The sequence below is a fragment of the Lolium perenne genome, chromosome 5, assembly GCF_019359855.2.
Source record: "Lolium perenne isolate Kyuss_39 chromosome 5, Kyuss_2.0, whole genome shotgun sequence".
NCBI lineage: Eukaryota > Viridiplantae > Streptophyta > Magnoliopsida > Poales > Poaceae > Lolium > Lolium perenne.
Window position 1 is genome coordinate 155,624,671 of NC_067248.2, and position 22,164 is coordinate 155,646,834.

General features: G+C 49.4%; 2 protein-coding genes across 2 annotated transcripts; one reads left to right on the forward strand and one right to left on the reverse strand.

Annotated features, from left to right (window-relative positions):
- Positions 1–10,010: 10,010 nt before the first annotated feature.
- Positions 10,011–13,002, forward strand: LOC139831632 (protein FAR1-RELATED SEQUENCE 5-like). The gene is made up of 6 exons (XM_071820943.1): positions 10,011–10,118; positions 10,271–10,339; positions 10,424–10,441; positions 10,655–10,887; positions 11,005–12,205; positions 12,997–13,002. The coding sequence occupies exons 1-6, from the start codon at positions 10,011–10,013 to the stop codon at positions 13,000–13,002; spliced, it is 1,635 nt and encodes a 544-aa protein (XP_071677044.1).
- Positions 13,003–13,381: 379 nt separating this feature from the next.
- On the reverse strand, positions 13,382–14,194 carry LOC127303681 (3'-5' exonuclease-like). Its single transcript, XM_051334389.2, has 2 exons — positions 13,917–14,194; positions 13,382–13,814 (listed from the first exon to the last, which is right to left on the reverse strand). Exons 1-2 carry the CDS (start codon positions 14,192–14,194, stop codon positions 13,382–13,384), a joined length of 711 nt encoding a protein of 236 aa, XP_051190349.2.
- Positions 14,195–22,164: the final 7,970 nt, after the last annotated feature.

A 22,164-nucleotide genomic window follows, 5' to 3' on the forward strand; every position in this document is an offset into this window, starting at 1 on the left:
AACATTGTATGCAAGCTTGCCTTGAAGAGCAGATCGGGAGAAACATCGAAGTCTATATTGACGATATCGTGGTAAAAACGAAGCACACTGCCACCCTCGTCGATGATCTGCGGGAGACTTTTGATAACTTAGACAAGTATAAAATCAAGTTGAATCCCAAAAAATGCTTCTTCGGAGTACCAGGGGGGCAAGTGCTAGGGTACTTCATCTCGGCCAGGGGGATCGAAGCCAACCCTTTGAAAATCAAAGCTATTCTCGACATGGAGCCGCCAAAGAATCTGCACCAAGTGCAGCAACTGGCAGGACGACTAGCAGCGCTCAGCAGGTTCATCGCCAAGCTAGGAGAAAAAGCTTTGCCCATCTACAATTTGATGAAAAAATCTGAAAAGTTCGAGTGGACAAAGGAGGCGCAGGAATCCTTCGACAACCTGAAGAAAATCTTGTCGACATCTCCAGTCCTTGTAACCCCCCGTGAGAAGGAAACACTGCTCATGTATATAGCTGCGACAGCCCAAGTCTTCAGCAGCGTCTTGGTCGTCGAACGAGAAGAAGCAGGGAGAGTTCATGGCATGCAGAGGCCCATTTACTATCTCAGTGAAGTGCTCACACCCGCAAGACAGAGGTACCCTCATCATCAGAAGCTGGCATACGCAGTGTGGAGGTCAGCCTGCAAGTTACGGCACTACTTCACAGAGCATCCGATTGTCGTCGTGAGCGAAGCACCGTTGAAGAACATAATGACCAATCCAGATGCCACAGGTCGAGTGTCCCAATGGGCTATCGAGATAGCGCCCCACGACATAACTTACGTTAACCGGACAGCTATAAAATCCCAAATCCTCCCAGATTTTGTGGCAGATTGGATCCAATCCCAGACACCAGCGGCACCCGACATGTCGGGATCATGGATAATGTACTTCGACGGGTCGAAACGAAGCACAGGCCCAGGAGCAGGAGTGGTGTTGATATCACCGCAGGGAGATAAGATGAAGTACATACTACGTATGAATGTCTTGCTGCCGACGAACAATGAAGCAGAATACGAAGCACTGCTGCACGGGATGAATATGGCAAAGGCATGCGGGGCAACTCGTCTGGAAATCTACGGGGACTCAAACTTGGTGGTGCAGCAGTCGATGAACTTGTGCGACGCGGTCAGCGATAACATGATCGCCTATCGGCAGCTGTATCAAAATATGGAAGCTAAATTCGAAGGATGTGAGCTCAAATATATCGGCAGAGCCAGCAACGAGGAAGCCGATACTTTGGCAAACATCGGGTCCATGTGCTGCCCTGTTCCAGACAGAGTGTTTTACGAAGTGATCACTCAACGATCAATAAAAGAGAAGGCGTCGGTACCTCCCGAATCGTCGGCTGATGAATTAAAAGAGAGCTCACAGCAAGCTGCCGAAGAATCCCCGACTCCCCCTGCCGAACAAGTCCTCCTCCTCGAACAACTGTGGACCAAGCCGTTCTTAGCGTATCTAACAAGGCAAGAGTTACCCGAGGACCCGATAGAAGCAAGACGAATCGTTAGACGATCGAAAGCCTTCACCATAGTAAACGGTGAACTTTACAAGCGCAGCATTTCTGGCATTTTCCAAAGATGCATTGCCATTGACGACGGAAAGGCACTGTTGCGCGAGATACACGAAGGAACTTGCGGACACCACGCAGGAAGCAGGGCCCTTGTGGCGAAGGCCTTCAGAGCGGGATTTTACTGGCCAACAGCGGCATCGGATGCTCGAGATCTGGTCATGAAGTGCGACCCCTGTCAGCGATTTTCGCCAAGACCACACGCCCCTGCCACAGACCTAATGACAATACCTCTGGCGTGGCCGTTTGCTCAATGGGGACTCGACCAAGTTGGACCGCTGCCGAGATCGCCGCCTAGAGGACATACGTATCTATTGGTCGCAGTCGACAAATTCACAAAGTGGATCGAGGCAGTACCAGTGCGAAACCAGAAAGCAAAAATAGCAGTCCAATTCTTCAGGGGAATAACTTGTCGATTCGGTATGCCTCACAGCATCGTCACAGACAATGGAACCAACTTCGACTCCAAAGAATTTCGAAAATTTTGCGATGACGGAGGAATCAAACTAAAGTTTGCATCAGTAGCCCACCCACAGACCAATGGCCAGGTGGAAAGGATCAACGGTCTCATAGGGGATGGCTTCAAGAAACGCCTTACAGGTGCAGCTGGAGCTTGGGTTGAAGAATTGCCATCTGTACTCTGGAGTTTGCGCACTACACCCAATAGGTCGACTCAATACACCCCATTCTTCTTGGTCCATGGAGCCGAGGCAGTCTTGCCAGCCGACGTTCGGTTTGAAGCGCCTCGGGTGACAGCATACACGGAATCCTCTTCCAATATCGCGCTATAGGACGCTGTGGACCTCCTCGACGAGGCGCGGGACATCGCCTTAGCAAGGACGACGGTATATCAGCAGGCGCTAAGAAATTATCACAGCCGACGAATACGCAGTCGAAGCTTTAATGTCGGAGATATGGTACTTCGGCTGAAGCAAGAAAGACCCTTGAAGCTCGAATCCCCATGGGAAGGACCATATATCGTCACAGAAGTGATACCAGGAGGAGCCTATCGGCTCAAAAATCCAGCTTCCGGAAAAGACGTTGAGAATCCATGGAACATCGCACACTTGCGACGGTTCTATACATAGGATACAATTGTTTTTTACTCGACAGCCCTTAAGGTTGCTTTTGCATTATGAATAAAAGTTCTAATCAGGTTTACTACCTTTTTTCCTTGCTCCAGGCCTTATCACCTGAACATACCGTACGAGGCCCTGCCATCGGCTCTTACTCCCATCGGGAGAGCTGGCCTAAAAACATACGTTTACACAGTATCATTAATTAAATACTCGAGAGCTAAGATTAATGATACAGAAAAACAACCAATCCAAGCCTCGAGAAAATACACGAGTGCTGTCGTCGATGGTTACATTATCACAAAATAAGGCTCAAACCGGTGCACCGCGTGACGAAGCCAAGCGTCTAATTCCCTCGACTAAGTCGATGGGTCTCGCTCTTACAAAACTTACATATAGGCTTAGCAATAACATTGCATAATCCAACGAAGTCGTCGGGAGAGCAGGTTGAACTGATCACTCAGCCGCCCTCGACAATAAAATATCAATCAAACTAACATAGCGTGCAACGTACGTAGTAAATTCATACAAAACAATCTTATACAGGTATAAGGTTATTACATTCATAATCGGGCTCCCCGGTCCCAGTGGGTCTTCAGATCCTTCTCAAGGAACGACTCCATCCGAGAAACAATGGTGTGGGCAGGACCTCTGGCAACATCATAGTATTGGCCTAAGCTCCTCTCAGTGTTGGCCACGGCTCCCAAGTCTAAAGATGGATGGCACGCCAATATCGAAGCAAAGGAAAGCTCAGCACCAGCCAGGAGTTCCTTCCGTACCAACTGTCGAATCCTTTCGGGAGACTTGAATCTGGTGAACAAGGCAGATAAGGTTTCGGGTGCTTGGTCCAGAGGAAACAAGGTGTTCCAAACCATTGTGAGATGAGCGTGGAACTTATCAAAGTAATAATGTGCCTTCCCCACCCGATACTTAAACTTCGCCATTACAACAGCCTTCGGACGATGCAGCCACACACCGTGATTCGGGTGCGCAACGTCGGTCATCGCCTCAACCTCTTCATGGATCTTCTTGTTCTCCTCAGTTGCATCCGAAGCTACGACTGGAAAGGAACGAGTTAAAAGAATATTCAGGCTATGTCAGGAATCAAAAGATGGGCTAATACTTACAGCCCAAACTTTCGGTAGCAACATGAAGACCATCAAGAGCGTATTGTTCGATAGCAGTCGCTATCTCCCCTTTTTTCTTCACCAAGGCTGCCATCGCCCGAAGAGAAGCAATATCTTTATTTAGACAAGAGACTTGGTCACGCAAGCGACGAACAAGGCCCGATTCATCATTACTCGAAGGGTTTCACTCGAAGGGTTCGGGAAAAGCTCGGCACGGGAAGAAGTTGAAGGAATCTGCAGCACAGTCCCCAGTTCAGGCCAGCATTAACATAAAAACTCCCATCAGGAGTACTTGGCATATATAATACATTCAAAAGAATGTTTCGATTGGCAACAGAGCCAAAATAAAACTGGACTACGTCAAAGTTACGATAGATCTTATTTACAACAAGTCAAATAAAGAGTTCAAGGGTTCGCCGATGATGAGGCAGGGGCAGATCCAGGAATGGGCTTGGCTTGTGCTTCCTCTACCAGCTTCAGAAGTTGATTGGCACAAATTACTGCTGATCTTTTAAAAGGCTCAAGGTCGACTATATGGTTGTCATCATCGACAGGCAATGCCTTAGATAACTTCTCCAATTCTGACCCCATCCCATGACCCATAAGCAATTGGAAGGTAAGAACCGCCCCAAATAAGCGGTTACGGCGTTTCAATACCTCCACGGGCTCGGAAGGATCAACGAGGAAAGCATCCACCAGCTCGCCGAGAGTCTTGTCCTGCTTCATCTTCGGGAAGATCATCGAGTGCAGCCTCGACAACGCCCCTTTGGTCTTTTGCAGTAGTCCAAGGACTTGGACATTTGACTCAGCAGCAAGTGACAAAGCATCAGATGTGGAGTCCTCCCGAAGCTGATGACGTCGAGTGACGGTTATATCGGCGGCCTCTGAAAGAAAGGAAAAGATCAGCAGCCAAAGAGGATGTATCAGAAATGAAAATTATGCGTCATGAACTTTACCCAATAAATCCTTGACGGATTCACGGAGAACACCTTCCTTTTTATCAACTGCAGCCTCCGTCGCACTCCTGGCATCTTGCTCATCCTTCATCTGTTTCTTCAGCTTCGACAGCTCCTCCTTCAGCAAGGCGTTCTCCTTTTTGGCATCGATGGCGAGCCTGTTGGCTTCCAGCACTTGATCAGCCGAAGATTTGACAGTCTTCCGAAGCTGGGCGTTTTCGGCCTCCAGTCGGGTAAACTGTTCGGCGAAATCAATCACAGCATCGACTGTAGCAAAAACCGGCTGTCACAAGGAAAATCAGGGAGATTCAGTCGACATGAGGAAAATTCGGTAAAAACAAGGCAAAATAAATACCTACATGATCACGACCAGTCGACGGAGTGGGAGCATCGCCAGGAGGGATAACTCTCGACACTGGAATCTTCTCTACACCCGTTCGCGACGGAGGCGTCGACTTGGCGGGAGAGGGGTTCGATTCCTTAGCCGATGCAGCTTTCCCAGAGACTAATTTGGCCCTCTTCGCGAGAGGAACTTCATCATCATCATCATCAGAGCTACTTAAGTGCAGTGCACGGTTAGCATACAAAATGATAGGAAACAAATCAAGAAAAGAGTATAGAAGCTCACAGGTCCAGATCATCCTCGCCTGCGAAGAAACTTATTGAACTCTTCTTAGCAGGAGGAGGCGAAGCAGTTTCATCGGCATCATTATCTCCTCCACTAGGACTTGATTCAGCCGTTGTAATGAGATCGTCGTGTATCTGCTTACGGCGCCTGCTCCTGACGAAGGCTTCATCTTCAGCAGCTTCTTCCTCTTGGACATCGCTGTCCTCGAGGGCATGCTGAGCATCCTCGGTCCCCTCGGAATTATCATCATCATCCTCTAGCACCACACCGTTTTCGGGTGTAGGAGGATAGCATTGAGCAACGGCGGGGGCCTGTCGAAGAAAAGAAATTTGTGAGACAAAAAGGAAGAAGGAGTGACAACAGCAAGCGGAAAAACAACAAAGGATTACCTCGGTCGGAAGATGGTCGAAATCATAAGGAGGACGAGCCGATGTAAGGACAATGCTGTCCCTCATGCTAAGGCACGTCAAGCGGCGGACTTCATCTCGGAGGTCTTCAGCCGAAAGGTCGGTAGAGCAGACTCTAGACCTATCGTCTTTGCCCGTGTAAAGCCATAGCTGGTGGGGTCGGGACATTAACGGTTGCACTCGACATTGTAAAAACACTAAGACCACTTCAGTGCCGCACATCGTCAAGCCTCCCATATTGTTCAAGGCGACGACCTGGTCGAATAGCTTGTCGGCTATCACTTTCTCTTCGGGAGAGAGGGCATTTTGCCAGGACTTCTTCGGCTTAGCTATCAGTTTGTCTTCAAAAGGAGGGAGGTTTGAGCACCGTCCAGGCACCAAAGGGTCTCGCAGATAAAACCATTTGTTGCGCCAGCCTTGGACGGATTCTTTCATCGGGTAATCGAGATAATCGACTTCCTTCCTAACAACAAAACCGACGCCACCTACGACGGGTGGACCATTGCTGTCATTGTGACGCTTCACGTAGAAGATCTTCCTCCAAAGACCCCAGTGAGGGTCGATGCCGAGGAAGGCCTCGCAAACAGTGACGAAGATAGAAAGGTGGAGGATGGAGTTTGGAGTCAGCTGCCAGAGCTGGATCCCGTAAAAGAAAAGAAGGGAGCGAAGGAACTCGTGGGCCGGAAGGGAAAGACCACGGAACAGATAGGCAACAAACATGACAGTGAAACCCTTCGGGGGCTTTGGGCGAGAAACTGCACCTGGAAGACGAATATCATCCTCAGATGCGGAGATGAAGCCGAGGGCGCGCAGCCTGTTGATGTCACGATTGGAAATGGCGGAAGCAACCCAATTGCGGCTAACTTTGGCCGCGCCTGAAGTGCTCGCACCCTTCTTCTTGCCCATGGCGTCTGAAGCTTTGAGGGAAGAACAGAGGAAGCAGGAAAGGACGGACGAAGAAGATGAGCAGTGGGAGGTGTAAAAAAGTGAAAACAACGAAGCCCTCTATTTATGCCGTAAGAATCTGCGTGAGATCGTGGCCATAACTCCACTAACGTCGTGGAAGGTGGAGCGAATCTGGCTGTACACGTGGCGCTCGAAAAGGGGATAGAACCGGCGGCCCATTATTCCCACGTCGCGCGAAAATCGAGGAAACGCCTTGGTCGTTGCGCGTACACTGGTCAAATCCTAAAAACTGCCCGCACAGAACTAGGGTGGGCCCATTAGGTCACATCTTCTCAATCGAGCTACGGCAGCGGCGCGTCATCAATGACGTCATGGGTGCTGTCAAAGACAGTCGAAGGAATAAAAAAAGGGGGAAAAACATCGGATGATCAACTTGAGTCCACGCACGGATTGTCGGTATCCGCACTTGGACTCGGGGGCTACTCCCATCGGGAGCGCTGGACGCGCACCCGATAGAATGAAGACTCGAAGAAATAAGCCTAGAAGGAAGAGATGATCACTCGACCTAAGTCTGCACCCGGTTCCAAGCACCCGTGCCCAGACTCGGGGGCTACTCCCATCGGGAGCGCTGGACGCGCACCCGACAGAACTTTTTTTTGCACTTGATTCTGTGTAGGGTAACGTTGTTTTGCCTTCGGCAGTTAACCAACAAAAGTTGGGCACGTTATTCATTATCCCTTGCATAAGGATGACCTACGAAGACGTGCAGGAAAAATTTCGGCAGAGGAAAATGTTCGAGTGGTACAACTTGAGTCTACGCACGGATTGCAAGCATCCCTACCTAGACTCGGGGGCTACTCCCATCGGGAGCGCTGACGCGCACCCGATAGAAGAAAATGGTGCAGACAGAAGGAAAGCAAGAATGATCAAGGAGAAGGACGTCGGAAGAAGACATGCTTCATTCTCTACCCGAACTATGTTCGGCTAGACACTCGGGGGCTACTGACGTGGGCATTACTCTTCGGGTAACCAATGTCGCTCTACCCTATACGGTCCAGCTGGAGGCCCATAAAGGTACTCGATGGCAAGATGGGCCACTAGGACGATGCGGCGGAATGTTCCTTGAAGTACAAGACGCGGAAGGAGCCGAACAAGGAAAGTTCAGAGATAGATCTACTGTAAACCTAGTCGTACTCGACTAGACCTCTCGAGACCTGGCCTCCTATATAAAGGCTAGGAGAGGGGCTATCGAGGGACACAATCAACCTTAGCGATCTTAGCCAACAGAAGTTTAGATCTAGGTTACCCTAGCACTTAGCTATCTCGACGAGATCTCAGCCGAACTATTCGGCACCTCATTGTAACCCATTATCATCATAATCAAGAACAGACAGGCAGGATGTAAGGGTTTTACCTCATCGAGGGCCCCGAACCTGGGTAAATCGCTCTCCCCGCTTGTCTGTGAACCGATGTCTCGTTTCAGCTTGCAGGATTCCATCAACCCTAAGCCCCTATCGGAGGGCATTGCCGAGGAGCACCCTCGACAAAGCGAGTGGCCGGCTTCTCCAGATCGGGGACTAGGGGAGAAGAGGTATCTGAAGGAGAATATGAAACGGTAGACATTTTTATTGTTCGTGCAAATAATGCTAGCGCACCCAGTTACTGGTTCTCTACTAGTAAGGTCATACTAGTAGTGTACCCTAGCTAGTTTTGTGCGCTACTAGTATTTAGAACCAAATAGACCCCCATGTCCTACTTACTAGTGGTGTGTCGTCTCTGTGCGTACACTACTAGTATGTCCTTACTAGTAGCACACTCAAATTCCGTACACTACTTATATTTTAAGACCGGGCAAGTAATTGGATCCAACTTACTAGTGTTGTACCATTTTGGCGCGTACACTACTAATATGCCCTTACTAGTAGCTCACCAACATTTTATGCGCTACTAGTATTGCTAGTGGGGTACATGGCAGTATGCATGGTGCGGTAGTAGTTAACTTCTGCATATAGGCTTATTCCTACTCGTGATAGGTCCAACACTTTCGATAAGTTGACCGGTCCAGATATCACCAATATACCCTCAGCAAGTCGATTCATCTCCCAAGATCATGTGAGACACTGAGACCTCAAGTCTATGACATGGCATATATATTTTTCTTAGAATAACAAATGAGAAATATCTCGTCAAGTCTCATAGTTGGCTTTTCCAACTCGAGTATCTCTATACATGAGTTCATACGCTTAACATCTTTGTGCCCATGACTTGCAAAACATAGTCAACCATATAGATACTAGTCAAAGGATATGTGTCTATATGACCTTATCAAGTAGAAACAATTAGAACAAGGCGACTGCTTCCATAGGCCCCCAAGCGAACAATTGCATAACCGTACCATTATGCACGTGCTCCTTCCGCCGGCGCTAACGGGTCGGGCTAGGTTAGCCCCCGAAGATCCATATCGATTGTACCCGTGTACTCGTTGAAAGGGTATACGGTGTACCCTTGTACTCGTTGAAAGGGTATACGCTGTATGTACATTTCGGTGTATGTACGTTTCGGTGTATGTACGTTTCGGTGTATGTACGTGTCGGCGTATACGTCCGATGGATCGATGTGGTGATCGTCGTCGGTTGTCAGTTTCCATTCTCACGTAGCTTGATCAGCTCGTCGCAGCCGCCAGCCCGGCGATCTCCGATCTAGATCTGCTCCGGTGAATACTGCTTGTCCGCCGATCGCGGCAAGGATCCGGCGTCCAACCTTGGCCCAACTCCACCCCTCCCCTCCCACGGCCGCCATTCATACCTAGGGTTTTGATCCCTCCGTCTTGTTGTAGCCGGTCGATCCCTCACCACCGCCATTTCCACATACCCCGGTGAATCGTAGCAGGCGTGGCTGGTTACCTCGGCGATCTCCTATCCTTCCCACATCCGGTGGATCGTTGGCCGTCACCGTGGTGCGCACGACAATACAGCGGCAAACGTCTGAGTCATCCACCCTCCGCCTCCCCACGATCGACATATAGGTCGATCCATTGCAAGGCAGAGCACCGCTGAGCCCAACTTCCCGTGGCCGCCCAGATTGCCACCGACGCCCAGAAGAGGTTAGCCCCCCGTGCCACACTGTTATTCTATTATTATTCCATGTATACTTTATATGATGTATTGTCGCATTTGTGCTTAGGGTTTAATTTGTTGTTCAAAATTTTACCAATTTTTTCGTATATTTTTTGTTAATAATCAGCATTTCACAATGAATTCCAAGCCGAGTTTTTTATGTTGATTAGGTCAGTGATGTTGGTTTTATTTGGACAGATGGACGGCTCTGTGGCTTCTGGGATTGACAATGAGAAAGCAACTACAGACGTTGATGACTCTAGATGGGAGGCTTTTGATATTTCATCTTCAGAAGATGAATATGAAGTACCTTCGTCTGATGATGATGATAGCATTTTTGGTGATCCTCAGATCTGAGTCTGATAATGTGAGTCACTCACATTTTCATATTTTATCAGTACAGTGTGCATGGGAATATTTTGTCCTTGAATTTTGCCTCCTTGTTGCAAATTTTGTAGATGGACATCGATGATGAAGACAGCATAAGAGAGAAAGATGATGAACCCACTTCTGAAAATACGAGTGATGTATGTTTTCTTTTATCTTACTTGCCTTCTTCCAGGTGAAGATGAATATACATGTAATTTGCTATTTTCCTACAAATTGCGCAGGTTGTTGTAATCAAACAAGTGAGCTTACCTACTATGGGGATTCTGATTTGGAAGACTTTGCTTATGAAGAGGATATTCCCGAGCAAATAAATCATTAGAAGGGGGGGTTTCACAGCTGTCAAAATCTGAATGCAAAAGCGAAGTAAGATTTTATTTTGATGCATTGCAATGCATAATAGAACAAATCAAAGTGTCTGTAACAATAACGCCATGTTTGTCATATTTGTTTAGGTGACAGGAAGTTCCCAGTTGGACCATACTAAGCAGGAAGATAATAAGGATCCATATGATATTGATGCTGAAATGAGCAGACAGCGAAAGTATGAGGCTGTAAGGGCCATGATCTTTGTTTCCGAAGAGGCTGCCTATTATTTCTACAACAAGTATGCCAAAGAACATGGTTTTAGCATTCGACGCGAGAAGAAAAAGGAACGCCTTGATGAATTAGGGACACCCACCATTCGGTATAGGCGGTTTCTTTGCTCCAGGGCTGGGCAACATGAAAGCAAGTACTTAGAAATGAAAGGCCGAACGTATAGGCACCGTCCTGAGTCTCGCTGCAACTGTGGTGCCCATTTCAGCGTGTCGTATAACAGGAAAAAGGGTGTTTGGACTGTTCTGAGATTTGACGAGAATCACAACCATAAGCCTGCTACAGCTGATCAAATCGCTTTTATGAGGTCTCATAGAAAGATCAAGGCTCATCAGAAATCTAGGATCATGTCCTTTGGGAGCCTCTTTGGGATGAGATTATTCAACATTATGAGGACATTTATCAGTGACAATGGAAAATACAGCAGGGTAGGATTTGTAAGAAAGGATCTTTACAACATGTCTTGCCGTGAAAAGAGGAAGATGCTTGCAAAGGGTGACGCCAACACAACCATTGGCATTATGGAGAAGAGGAAGCGAGATGATCCTGAATTCTATTTTGATTACAAGCTTGGTAAAGGTGGAAAATTGTTACACCTGTTCTGGTGTGATTCTCAGTCTCGGCAGGACTATGCCGACTTCGGTGACGTGCTGGTGTTTGACAGCACGTACAAAACAAATCGGTATGCTATGCCGTTCATACCTTTTGTGGGAATAAACAATCACCGCCAGACTACTGTTTTTGCATGCGCCATTGTCTCGGACGAAAAGGAAGTAACATACAAGTGGTTGTTAGAAACATTCCTGAAAGCCATGTATCAGCAGAAGCCTAAAGGGATCATCACTGATGGGGACGCTGCAATGATCGCCGCTGTTGGTAAATTCTTTCCAGGCGTGTGGTACCGTGTTTGTACGTGGCATATTGAGAAGAACATGAAGAAGCACATTGACTCCCTGGCTCACAATGAATTCCGGTCGCTGCTGTACTACACCACTTCAGAACAAGTATTCGAGGAGAGATGGAGGGCATTCGTCGAGAAGCACCAGACGGAATTAACCAAAGAATGGATGAAGAGGATGTATAGGAGGAAGAAGTTGTGGTCAGCCGCGTATCTAGCGAATGGATATTTCCTCGGAATGAAAAGCAACCAGAGGAGCGAGAGTTTGAACTCCACCCTACACACCCACCTTGACTTTGGACTGACAATGGTGGATATGGTTGTGCACTACGAGAATAACAGTAGCCGTGTCCGGGAGGAAGAGGCCCGCCAGGACACCATAGACTCTCAGACAGTACCGGTTGCAGTTACCAGGTACAAGGATATAGAGATGTCTGCTGCCCGTAAATTCACTGCTACAAACTTCTACCTCGTTCAAGGGGAGCTGAAAAAGATTGGGGGCCTAGAGATTGTAGATCAACTTGGATGTGCTGGTGGGTTAACAACCTTCGTTGTGTCATGGATGAATAACCGTAAGTATTTGTTTTCAGTGGAGTACAGACCTGAAAGCAAAGAGGAAACAATAACGTGCAGCTGCCGAAGGATGTATCGGAAAGGGCTACCTTGCAAGCACATCTTGTTTGTTTTGCATTTTGTGGGGTGCTCTGAAATTCCGAACTGTTGTGTTCTCCGAAGGTTCTCGAAGGATGCAAGGTATGGTTTGCCCTCGAGACGCGAGAGTGATTTGTACGGATGGGGATGGGAAGGGGTAGCTGAGCGGAGAAAGCATAGCGAGCTTACCCAAATTGGAGCAGAAGCTTTTGATGCAGCATTGCATGACCCAGAATCTTACAAATGAGCTTATGAAATGTATGAAAGGCATAATACACAGGAGAAAAGGTGACCAGAACAGCTGCTCAACGGCTTACCATGAGGACGCACAAAACAGAGGAGATGCACCAAAGTGGGTGATCCCGATAAAGCCGAGACCAAAGGAGCACCTAAACAAAACAAGAAGTACTATAAGGACAAGGATACGAATCAACGTACGTCAAAACATGGCAGGATACTTGTCACACGACGAGCGGAAGAAGGAGAGGTTGTGCACTGCTTGCAATCAACCAGGTCATAACAGAAACAACAAGATGAAGTGCAGGCTACATAAGAAGTGAGTATCTGATTCAGCCCTACTCTTAAATAGCTTGCACTAATCTTCTACTATTTTATGTGCCACTGACTTGTGTGTTATTTCATGCAATGCAGATATGAGGGACCATCGGAAGTATGAACAACACTACTTGATCGATTCACATTGTTGCACTTGTGTATTATTTGTTGTACAAATATTGGTCAGATTGTCAAAGGTCGAATTTTGATACTTGCAACACAACTAGGACAATTTTGTTCACGAATGACATAGAGCACAGCTTATGTCTTGCACACATTGCGAATACCATTACTGATCGTACGTATCACCGTATGATACTTACAAAACAATATGGAGAATTTGTTCACAAATAACATTTCGAACAAGTATGTCTTGGACACATCTCAAATATAATTACAGCATCGCACAAACACACTAGTACTTGCCCCTTGAGTCTTATAACTCTCGTGCTTGCTTCGACGCTTGTTCATTGATGAAGATTCATCCTGATTTTTGCATCTCGGGGCAGATGTGGTCTGATCTCTGGAGGTGAGCTTGTCCCTCGTTCACCGTGTAGATCTTGTTGTATATCTCATAACTGAGATAGCCGTCAATAGCTGCGTACTCGAGGTTCATCCAGGACAGTGGCTTGCATTCCCAGAAACCATGCCCTTCCTTCCGAAGCCGGTTGTACTTGAAGTCCTTCTTCATGTTGGCAAACTTGGGATCAATGAGCTTTGCTGCAAGATCAGCCATTCCAGCCTGCGGTTGACCATTAATCTTGAAAATGTCCTGGATGTCGATGTGTCTCTCTTCTGGAACAGGAAGACCGGCCGCACGAAGAACTTTTGTGTCATTTCTTTTATCAACACTTGTAAAAGTGTATTGCTTGTCCTTGAGAAAAGTCAGTAGGCGCGGACAATGATCCTTGCACCTTTGTCAAGAGCAGCACAAATAAATTCAACAAGTACTGTAATGAAAATGTAGGGACGCTTTAAATTCAATGTAGGGACATAAATTTCAATGATCCTTGTACCTAATGTAGTGGAATACAAGAACGTGCTCCCTCATGGCGATTTGCATTACCGCCAACTTGTGTCCGCTAGAGTCATACTCGAGATCCAGACCAACGAACTTGAACCTGTCCTCGTCCTCGTCGAGCCAACCCTCGTACATACGAAGAATTCTATCAACAGTCGCCGCCTCATTGGTGTAGACGACGTCGATATATGTGCTCCCGTGCGCAAGGATGCGGTACTTCTCCGTCGTGGACTTCTCGTCTCCGGCCACGATGGAGGAAGAGGCAGATGCCATGGATAGCGTGGGAGGAAGGGAGCACTGGGATGCGGTAGACGAACGGCCGGGGTTGGGACAGAACGGTGGAACTGCCACAGTATTGGGCGGATATAGGGGCGGGAGGCGAACATGCAGTTAGAGGTCTGGCGGCCCACATTGGCCCGTTACATGTCTGACGGCCAAATTCGAAAAATTTGAAAATTCGAAAAATTCAAAAAAAGTTTTAACCAACGGATTATGTTCACAAAAACGTGTGACATATTGGGTAAAAAAAACTGGATTTTTTTTCGAAGGTCGAAAAATCGACTAGCTTAGAAAAAGTGGTTTGATGTAACCCAAACGATTCCGTTTCTAAGAATGTGGATTTTTCGACCTTCGAGAAACGCTCCAGAAATTTTTGCACACACTCTCGTATCCATTCTAAGACGAAGTGTGAAGGTTTTTTCAATTTTTGAATTTCTATGAAAATAAACAATTAAATTTCAGTTAAATTCGAGTTGAAAAAAAAACAAAAGAAAACTAGAGAACCCTGATGGATGGGCCATGAGTGTTCCTTCCCCGCGTCCATGCTCCACGTTAATGGGCTTAGTAGAAACCGCGTTACATGTCTTTCGGCCTAGCTGATAAGTTTTTTAGTTTTGATTTGAATAAATCTGCAGCACATCTGGTTAAATTCAAAAAATTCAAAAAAAGTTTTAACCAACGGATTATGTTCACAAAAACGTGTGACATATTGGGTAAAAAAACTGGATTTTTTTTCGAAGGTCGAAAAATCGACTATCTTAGAAAAAGTGGTTTGATGTAACCCAAACGGTTCCGTTTCTAAGAATGTCGATTTTTCGACCTTCGAGAAACGCTCCATAAATTTTTGCACACACTCTCGTATCCATTCTAGGACGAAGTGTGAAGGTTTTTTCAGTTTTGAATTTCCGTGAAAATAAACTATTAAATTTCAGTTAAATTCGAGTTGAAAAAAAACAGAAGAAAACTAGAGAACCCTGCTGGATGGGCCATGAGTATTCCTTCCCCACGTCCATGCTCCACGTTAATGGGCTTAGTACAAACCGCGTTACATGTCTTTCGGCCTAGCTGATAAGTTTTTGAGTTTGTATTTCAATAAATCTGCAGCAAACCTGGTTAAATTCAAAAAATTCAAAAAAAGTTTTAACCAACGGATTATGTTCACAAAAACGTGTGACATATTGGGTAAAAAAACTGGAATTTTTTTCGAAGGTCGAAAAATCGACTAGCTTACAAAAAGTGGTTTGATGTAACCCAAACGGTTCCGTTTCTAAGAATGTGGATTTTTCGACCTTCGAGAAACGCTCCAGAAATTTTTGCACACACTCTCGTATCCATTCTAAGACGAAGTGTGAAGGTTTTTTCATTTTTTGAATTTATGTGAAAATAAAGTATTAAATTTCAGTTAAATTCGAGTTGAAAAAAAAAACAAAAGAAAACTAGAGAACCCTGCTGGATGGGCCATGAGTATTCCTTCCCTGCGTCCATGCTCCACGTTAATGGGCTTAGTACAAACCGGCCTATTATTACCTGTCCGGAATGTTAACCGAATATATCAGCAGCACATGTGCATTTAGGGTTGAAACAGAATTAGCCAACGTATTATGTCGTAAAAAACGTGTGACACTAAAAATAGTCTGAATTACAAAAATTAGTTTTTACTACAAAACGCACGAAAGTTTTTGCTGAAATAAAAATAGTACAACCCGAATACAAAGATGAATTACAATTTCTCCTTTCATTCTATGAGGATTCATCCATATGCATATCTTATAATGTGATATCTTCAATCTCAAGCCTGATGCACAAATCCCTGAACTCAATCTTCAGACATACTAATGAACCTATCACAAGATGAGCTACTACACAGAACGCATTCCATCCATCTACAAACTCAATATGCTGCCCCTTGTAGATTGTATAAGCTCCAACCATTTGTCCATTAATAGATCTGCTATAAAAAATAGCAGCACCTTCTCTCGGCCTATAGTATCCACGTGCAACATCAAATGGAATGAGCTACAAAAAAGTAAAATATAAACAAAGAAAACGTTAACACTGTTTGTATGTTATGAATGAAACTTAAAAACAAGTGAAAAAGTTACTAACCAAACGAGTAAGAGAAGATTCATTCAACCTCGTCACAAAGAACTGAGGTACTTCAAAGAAATCGAGGAATTCGTTTTCCTCCACTTTATTTAGCTCTTTGAATATAGCCCATGTAACTGCATTCATCTCTGCGGAGTTAATGTCTAGCAAATTTGAGAAAATGGTTTTCTCAAAAGTAACTCTGCAGCACTCCAAAACCTCCCAACAATCTGAACAAACAAAAAAATAAAACAGAATGAACAATGAGAAATATGTGAAAACAATATCACAATAATAATTAGAAACAAAGAAACATGCCTGGTAACTGAACCCATGGTTTTTCATCACAGTCAGCATTGAATACAACAACTTCAAACTTGGAAGTAGTTTCATCATATGTGAACTCCACAATGTCATTTTCATCCATAACATAAGAGTCTACAAAAGAACTCCAGAATGGTCCACAAAGGTAAGTTCTTGCTTCAGTCTTCTCCACATGGAAATGATAAACAGAACCATGATTGAATTCAGCAACAACCCACGTATCTACTAAACTATGTAGCATCTCCCTAGCATGGCAAGGCACGGCCTGAAGAATTGAACACAAAAAACAATTTATTTAGAAAAGATCCAACAAACAAATGCAAATAGTACTAACGGTGGGGAAATAATGTATATCTAGCTTGTACTATGCAAAACTGTCGTGGATGTGACCACGGCAGATGCTATAGGGGGTAGCACTTCGTTGATGCGAGGGGAAGGGAACATCGCCATCTACGGGTCGAGGTGCAAGAGACGCAAGGGTTTTACCCAGGTTCAGCCCCTCCGGAGAGTAAAAGGCCTACGTCCTGCTAGATCTTTATTGCTCAGTGGAGAATTACAATGGGGGGGCTCAGTCGGCGGCTACGCCAAGAGCTTACAAGTGGGGATTAGATCTCGAAAAAGGTGTCCTCTAGGGTTTAAGCTCGGGGGTTTATATAGGCACCCCCGATCTAGGGTTACATGGCGATAACTCCGAATCGTATCAGTTGCTACTAATCCGGGATCCGCTAACCCTCTTGCAAGTAATCTTCTTATCCAGTCACGTAGATCACCTCCTTGGGATCACGGCCTGCCGCTTTAGGGCCTGGGCCGCTTGGGCGACTGGCGGTCCGCCTGGGCCTCCGTCTTCACGGCGAGTGGGACTGGCGACCCACCCCCTATGGGCATATCCCCATCAGTAGTCCCCGAGCGCGGTGGTGATGAAGCGCGGATCTAGAGCGAGTCTTGGAGAGGCACAGTGATGGATCAAGGTGAATCGCCACCGGGCTCCCGAAGATAAAGTTGCGGGTTCGGTGCCAGTCTCCAATCGCCAGAACTTGGTCAGTCAGTCGGCATATGACAGTCGGCGTTAGCCAGTCGTAATTTGACAGTCGGCGTTAGCCAATCGTCGTTGGCCAGTCGGCGCGCATTCACCGCAGAGACACGTGGAGGAGCCAACGGCTAGATTTCACGTTGACCGAGGCGTGAACCGTTTGCATGTTGTTGACCGTTGGGCCTGACGTGACCGCTAACGGCTAGTTTAACGGCTATTCAGCCGGAGCCGGCGCAGATCTTGACCGTTGATTGCGGGGCGGCGATTCCGGGACGAATTAACGAACGGATTTCATCCTTAATCTGGGCGAGTGCGGGCGGTATAAAGGGCTGCCCCTGGGATTAGGGTTCACCACTCCTCCGCACTCTTCTCTCATCTTCTCCTCATCTCATCCTCATTCCAAGCTCCACACGCATCCATGGCGGCGAAAGGCTGGGGCAAGTCGAAGGTCACGCGGGAGTCTCTCCTCCCGTACGTCGCCTCCGGGGTCATCCCGGAGTTCAAGCAAGAGCGGTGACGAGTTCCGCCAGCGAACGAGGTGGAACCCCTCCTGCGGCCCGGGGAGTTCGTGATCTTCCTGAGCTTCCTCGACCGCGGGTTCGCTCTCCCCACCTCCGATTTCCTCCGGCAGTTGTTAGCCTTTTACAACATCAAGGTCTCCGACCTCGGGCCGCACAGCGTCCAACAGATTTCGCTGTTCGTGGCGCTGTGCGAGTGCTACTTGGGCTGTCCGCCCTATTTCCCACTGTGGGTATCAATCTTCCACGGGCGGGCGACTCGGGCCAGCAAGAGCAGCGAGGCGCTCATCCCGAACGGCGGAATCACCTTCCAGGTGAAGTCCGGGGAAAGCTTCATCGACATGGCGCTCCCCAAGAAGGCGCAATCGCAGTGGCGCCGCTTCTGGTTCTACGCCAAGGAGTACACTCCCCCCGGCGAGGTCTGCATTCCTCAGTTCAGCCCCGAGCCCAGCATCCCGCGACGCCTCAACGTCCGGTCGCTGCCGCGCGAGCAGGAGGAGGTGGTGAAGGAGATGCGCCAGGCGATCCAGGCGCTGAAGGACAGCGGCCTGACGGCGGTCAATATGTATAACTGCTGGCTTGGCCGGCGGTTGATCCCCCTGCAGTGCCGAGCTCACCCCATGTGGGAATACTGGGGGCAAAACGACTGCACCCGGTCGACGGCGACTGAGTGGGACGAGAGCGAGTACCGGAAGGCGCTCGCCAAGATCACCACGGCCACCTTTACCTCCTTCGAGGACGGCCTGCAGCCCTATTCCGAAGATACCCCGGCGCCTCAGGTAATGCTTTGTACGGTGACTCCGCACGGCTTGGCCGCGTTTCTTCTCTTCTGACTTGTTTCCTTGATTCGAATGTAGCGCTGGCAGAAGATCGCTGACCACCTTCCCCCCTTCACCGGGAAGGAGCCTCCGAAAATGACCGAAGGCGAAGAAGAAGAGGTTGACGACGAGGAGGAGCGCACCGAGTCGGACTCCGAGGCGCGGGACTTCATCAGACTCCCGCGCGGGTCGAAGAGGGGTGCCGGGTCCTCGTCCCAGGGCGCGGTTGAAGAGGAGGCGACCTCTCGCCCGGAGGGCGAGGCGGAGCCTTCTAAGGAAGGGGCCGAGCCGCTGTCGAAGCGACTGCGCCCCACTCTCCTGGAAGGTTCCATGAGGCTTCAGCGCCCCTTGAAGGACGCGATCTATGCGGGAGCTCGGGCCGGTCTAGGCCTAAAAGCAATCCCCACGGTGAGGTAAGTGCTCCTCATCAAACTTGTTCTCTTTGTGGCGGGATTGGGTGTCGACTCACCTTGCTCCCCTGTAGGTCCAAGAAGAAGACCTTGGCGAAACCAGCCACAATTGGGGCGGCGGCCACAAGGGCGGCTGAGGCGAAGAAGAAAGCCGCAGAGAAGAAAGCGGTGCCCTCCGACCTCGGGGGCGCGGGGTCGGCTCCGGAAGAGCCCGTTACCGCGAGCCGGGCTGAGAAGGTGGGCGCCAGCCACGCCGAGCCCATCGCCGAAGTCTTCCCCCTGCCCAGCATGGTTCGCGGGGGCTCGGCGAGCGCAGCGGCGGGACCGGACGCCGTTCCACCCGTGGTGGAGGAGGAGTCGGCAGGCGTCGGGTCGACCGAGGGCCGGAAGGTGCCCGAGGTCGAAGAAAACATTGTCGAGGAGGGCGGCCTCTCGGAGCCGCTGAAGGAGCGCCGGACCAAGGCTGCCAGGGACCGAGCCCCACCAAGCGACGCCGACACGCGGACGGGCGAGGTGCCGTCGACTGAGGCGGTGATGCAGGCGGGGGAAGCGGCCGAGTCGCGACATCCACCACCCTCTACCTCGACCTTCACTGAGCTCCACACGGCGCTTGGTGAAGCACACGTGGTGAGTATCTCTTTATTCGCAGTCCATTCACCCCCAGTCCCCGAGGGTCGACTTGGTCTGAAAGGGCGAGTCGAGTCTCCTTTTGTCTGTCTGGACTTCTTTTATCGCCCTTGACATTGTTTTTGGATTTTTGCAGGCGGAGGTTAAGCGATTGACCGCGCTCGTGGAGGAGGCGGCGCAAAAGAATCGGAAGCTCATTGCTCTAGGCAGTAAGTCATGCCCCTCGCCTTCCTCTCTCGGTAGAGCTGGCTTTGATGATACTTCTCTTCTCACCGCCCTCTTTTTTTTGTAGCAGAGGCGCAGGCAAAGGCTCTTGCCGAGGCTCGGGAAGGATTTGTCAAGGAATCCTTCTACCGCGAAGCCGAGTTCCGGGTGCAACAGGCCGAAGAGTCCCGGAAAAGGGCGAAGGCGGAGGTGGCGGAATTGACGAAGGTCTTGGAGCAGAAGGGTCGGGAACTGGAGGATGTCATCGCTGAGTACAAGGCGAAGCTGGAGGCCGCGACTGATGCGCGGGATTCCGCGCGTGGGGCTGCCGCGTCTCTGCGGGAGGAGGTTGCGGCCTTGAAGCAGCAGCACGCCAAGGAGTTGGTTGCGGAAAAGGAGGCGTCCGAAGGCATCGTCCTGGCGGTGCAGGCCGAGAAGACCAACTTCGAGGCTTTCGTCCGAGAGATGTCGCGGCAGATTCTTGGTAAGTTCCTGTCTTTGCGCTTGTTGTTTTACTTGCCGGGGCTTCGAGTCCCCGAGCGTGGCGACTCGGCTTCGGGGGCCAGTCCCCGGGCATGGCGAGTCGGCTTCGGGGGCCAGTCCCCGAGCATGGCGAGTCAGCTTCGGGGGCCAGTCCCCGGGCATGGCGAGTCGGCTTCGGGGGCCAGTCCCCGAGCATGGCGAGCCGGCTTCGGGGGCCAGTCCCCGAGCATGGCGAGTCGACTTCGGGGGCGAGTTCTTATTTTTCTCTTCCTTGTGTTGTTTGGTTGTAGGTACGTGCGACTTCGTGGAGACGGCGACTCCGCGGGAATGCCTGTCGACTGCCACCGCGCGTATCATTGCCTGTGCGGGGGAGATACTGGCTGCGCTCCAGTACCTGAGTCCGCGGGAGGTGATTCCGCGGGACACGCCGTCCGTCTTCAGGGCCGTGTCCAATATTCCGGCCGTCGTTGACTGGCTTCGCCGCTCCTCCTGCCGTGTTGGCATTACCATGGCTGTGAGCATGGTGCTGGCGCACTACTCCGAGGGGTTCGACGTGGAGGAGGTCACCGCTGGCTTCCCCTCGGAGACTGGCGAGTTCGACGTTGCCGAAGTGCTGCGCTTGATGGATGCGGTGCGTCCCTTTGCCGACCGGGTACTGGCGACTGCGGACTTGGAGACTCACATCTCCAGCCTAGCGGCGCCTGGGGACGCGGAGAAGGAGCCAGGCCCGGTGGACTACCCCGCGGAGCGCCTCTTCCATGCCGCGGCCACCGGCTCCTTGTCTACGTACCCGGTCGTTCTGTACACGCCGAAGTTTCATCACGGCGATGATGGCGCCGAACCTGTCGTAGAAGGGGCTCCGGGGCCGTCCTCATAGGTTTCTAAGTCCCTGTGTAAGAAGTAACTTGAATTCCCGCGAGCGGGTGTCAGTTGTAAATAAAGTGGTAATTTTTGCTTAACTATAATTCGGTGGTTGCTTTTGAATTTGTGTTATTGTGGCGGCGATGCTTTGGAGTTGGTTCCGACTATCCATGGCCTTTAGGCCAGTCGCCTTGCGACCCCGATGAAGGCTATCGACTTGACTGTTTTCCTTTTCGAGCTGGGCACACCAATGGCCATCAAGGTAGTCGCCTCAACGCCACTAGCCGACATCATCCGCAACCGCGACGCAACTGGCCGGATCGCCAAGTGGGCAGTCGAGCTCGGCGTCCACAACATCACCTACGAGTCGCGCCATGCCATCAAATCTCAGGCACTCGCCGACTTCCTCGCCGACTGGGAAGAGGCCCAGCAGCCAAGCTCCCCCGCGGACCTTAAACACTGGACACTGCACTTCGACGGTTCTAAAAACCTCGAAGGGGCAGGCGCGGGAGTCGTCCTCACATCACCAAAGGGCGACCCATCGTCATTCCCCTATGGGCATATCAAGCCTCCGAGCTACGGCGAGGCCCTACTCGCCAGTGCG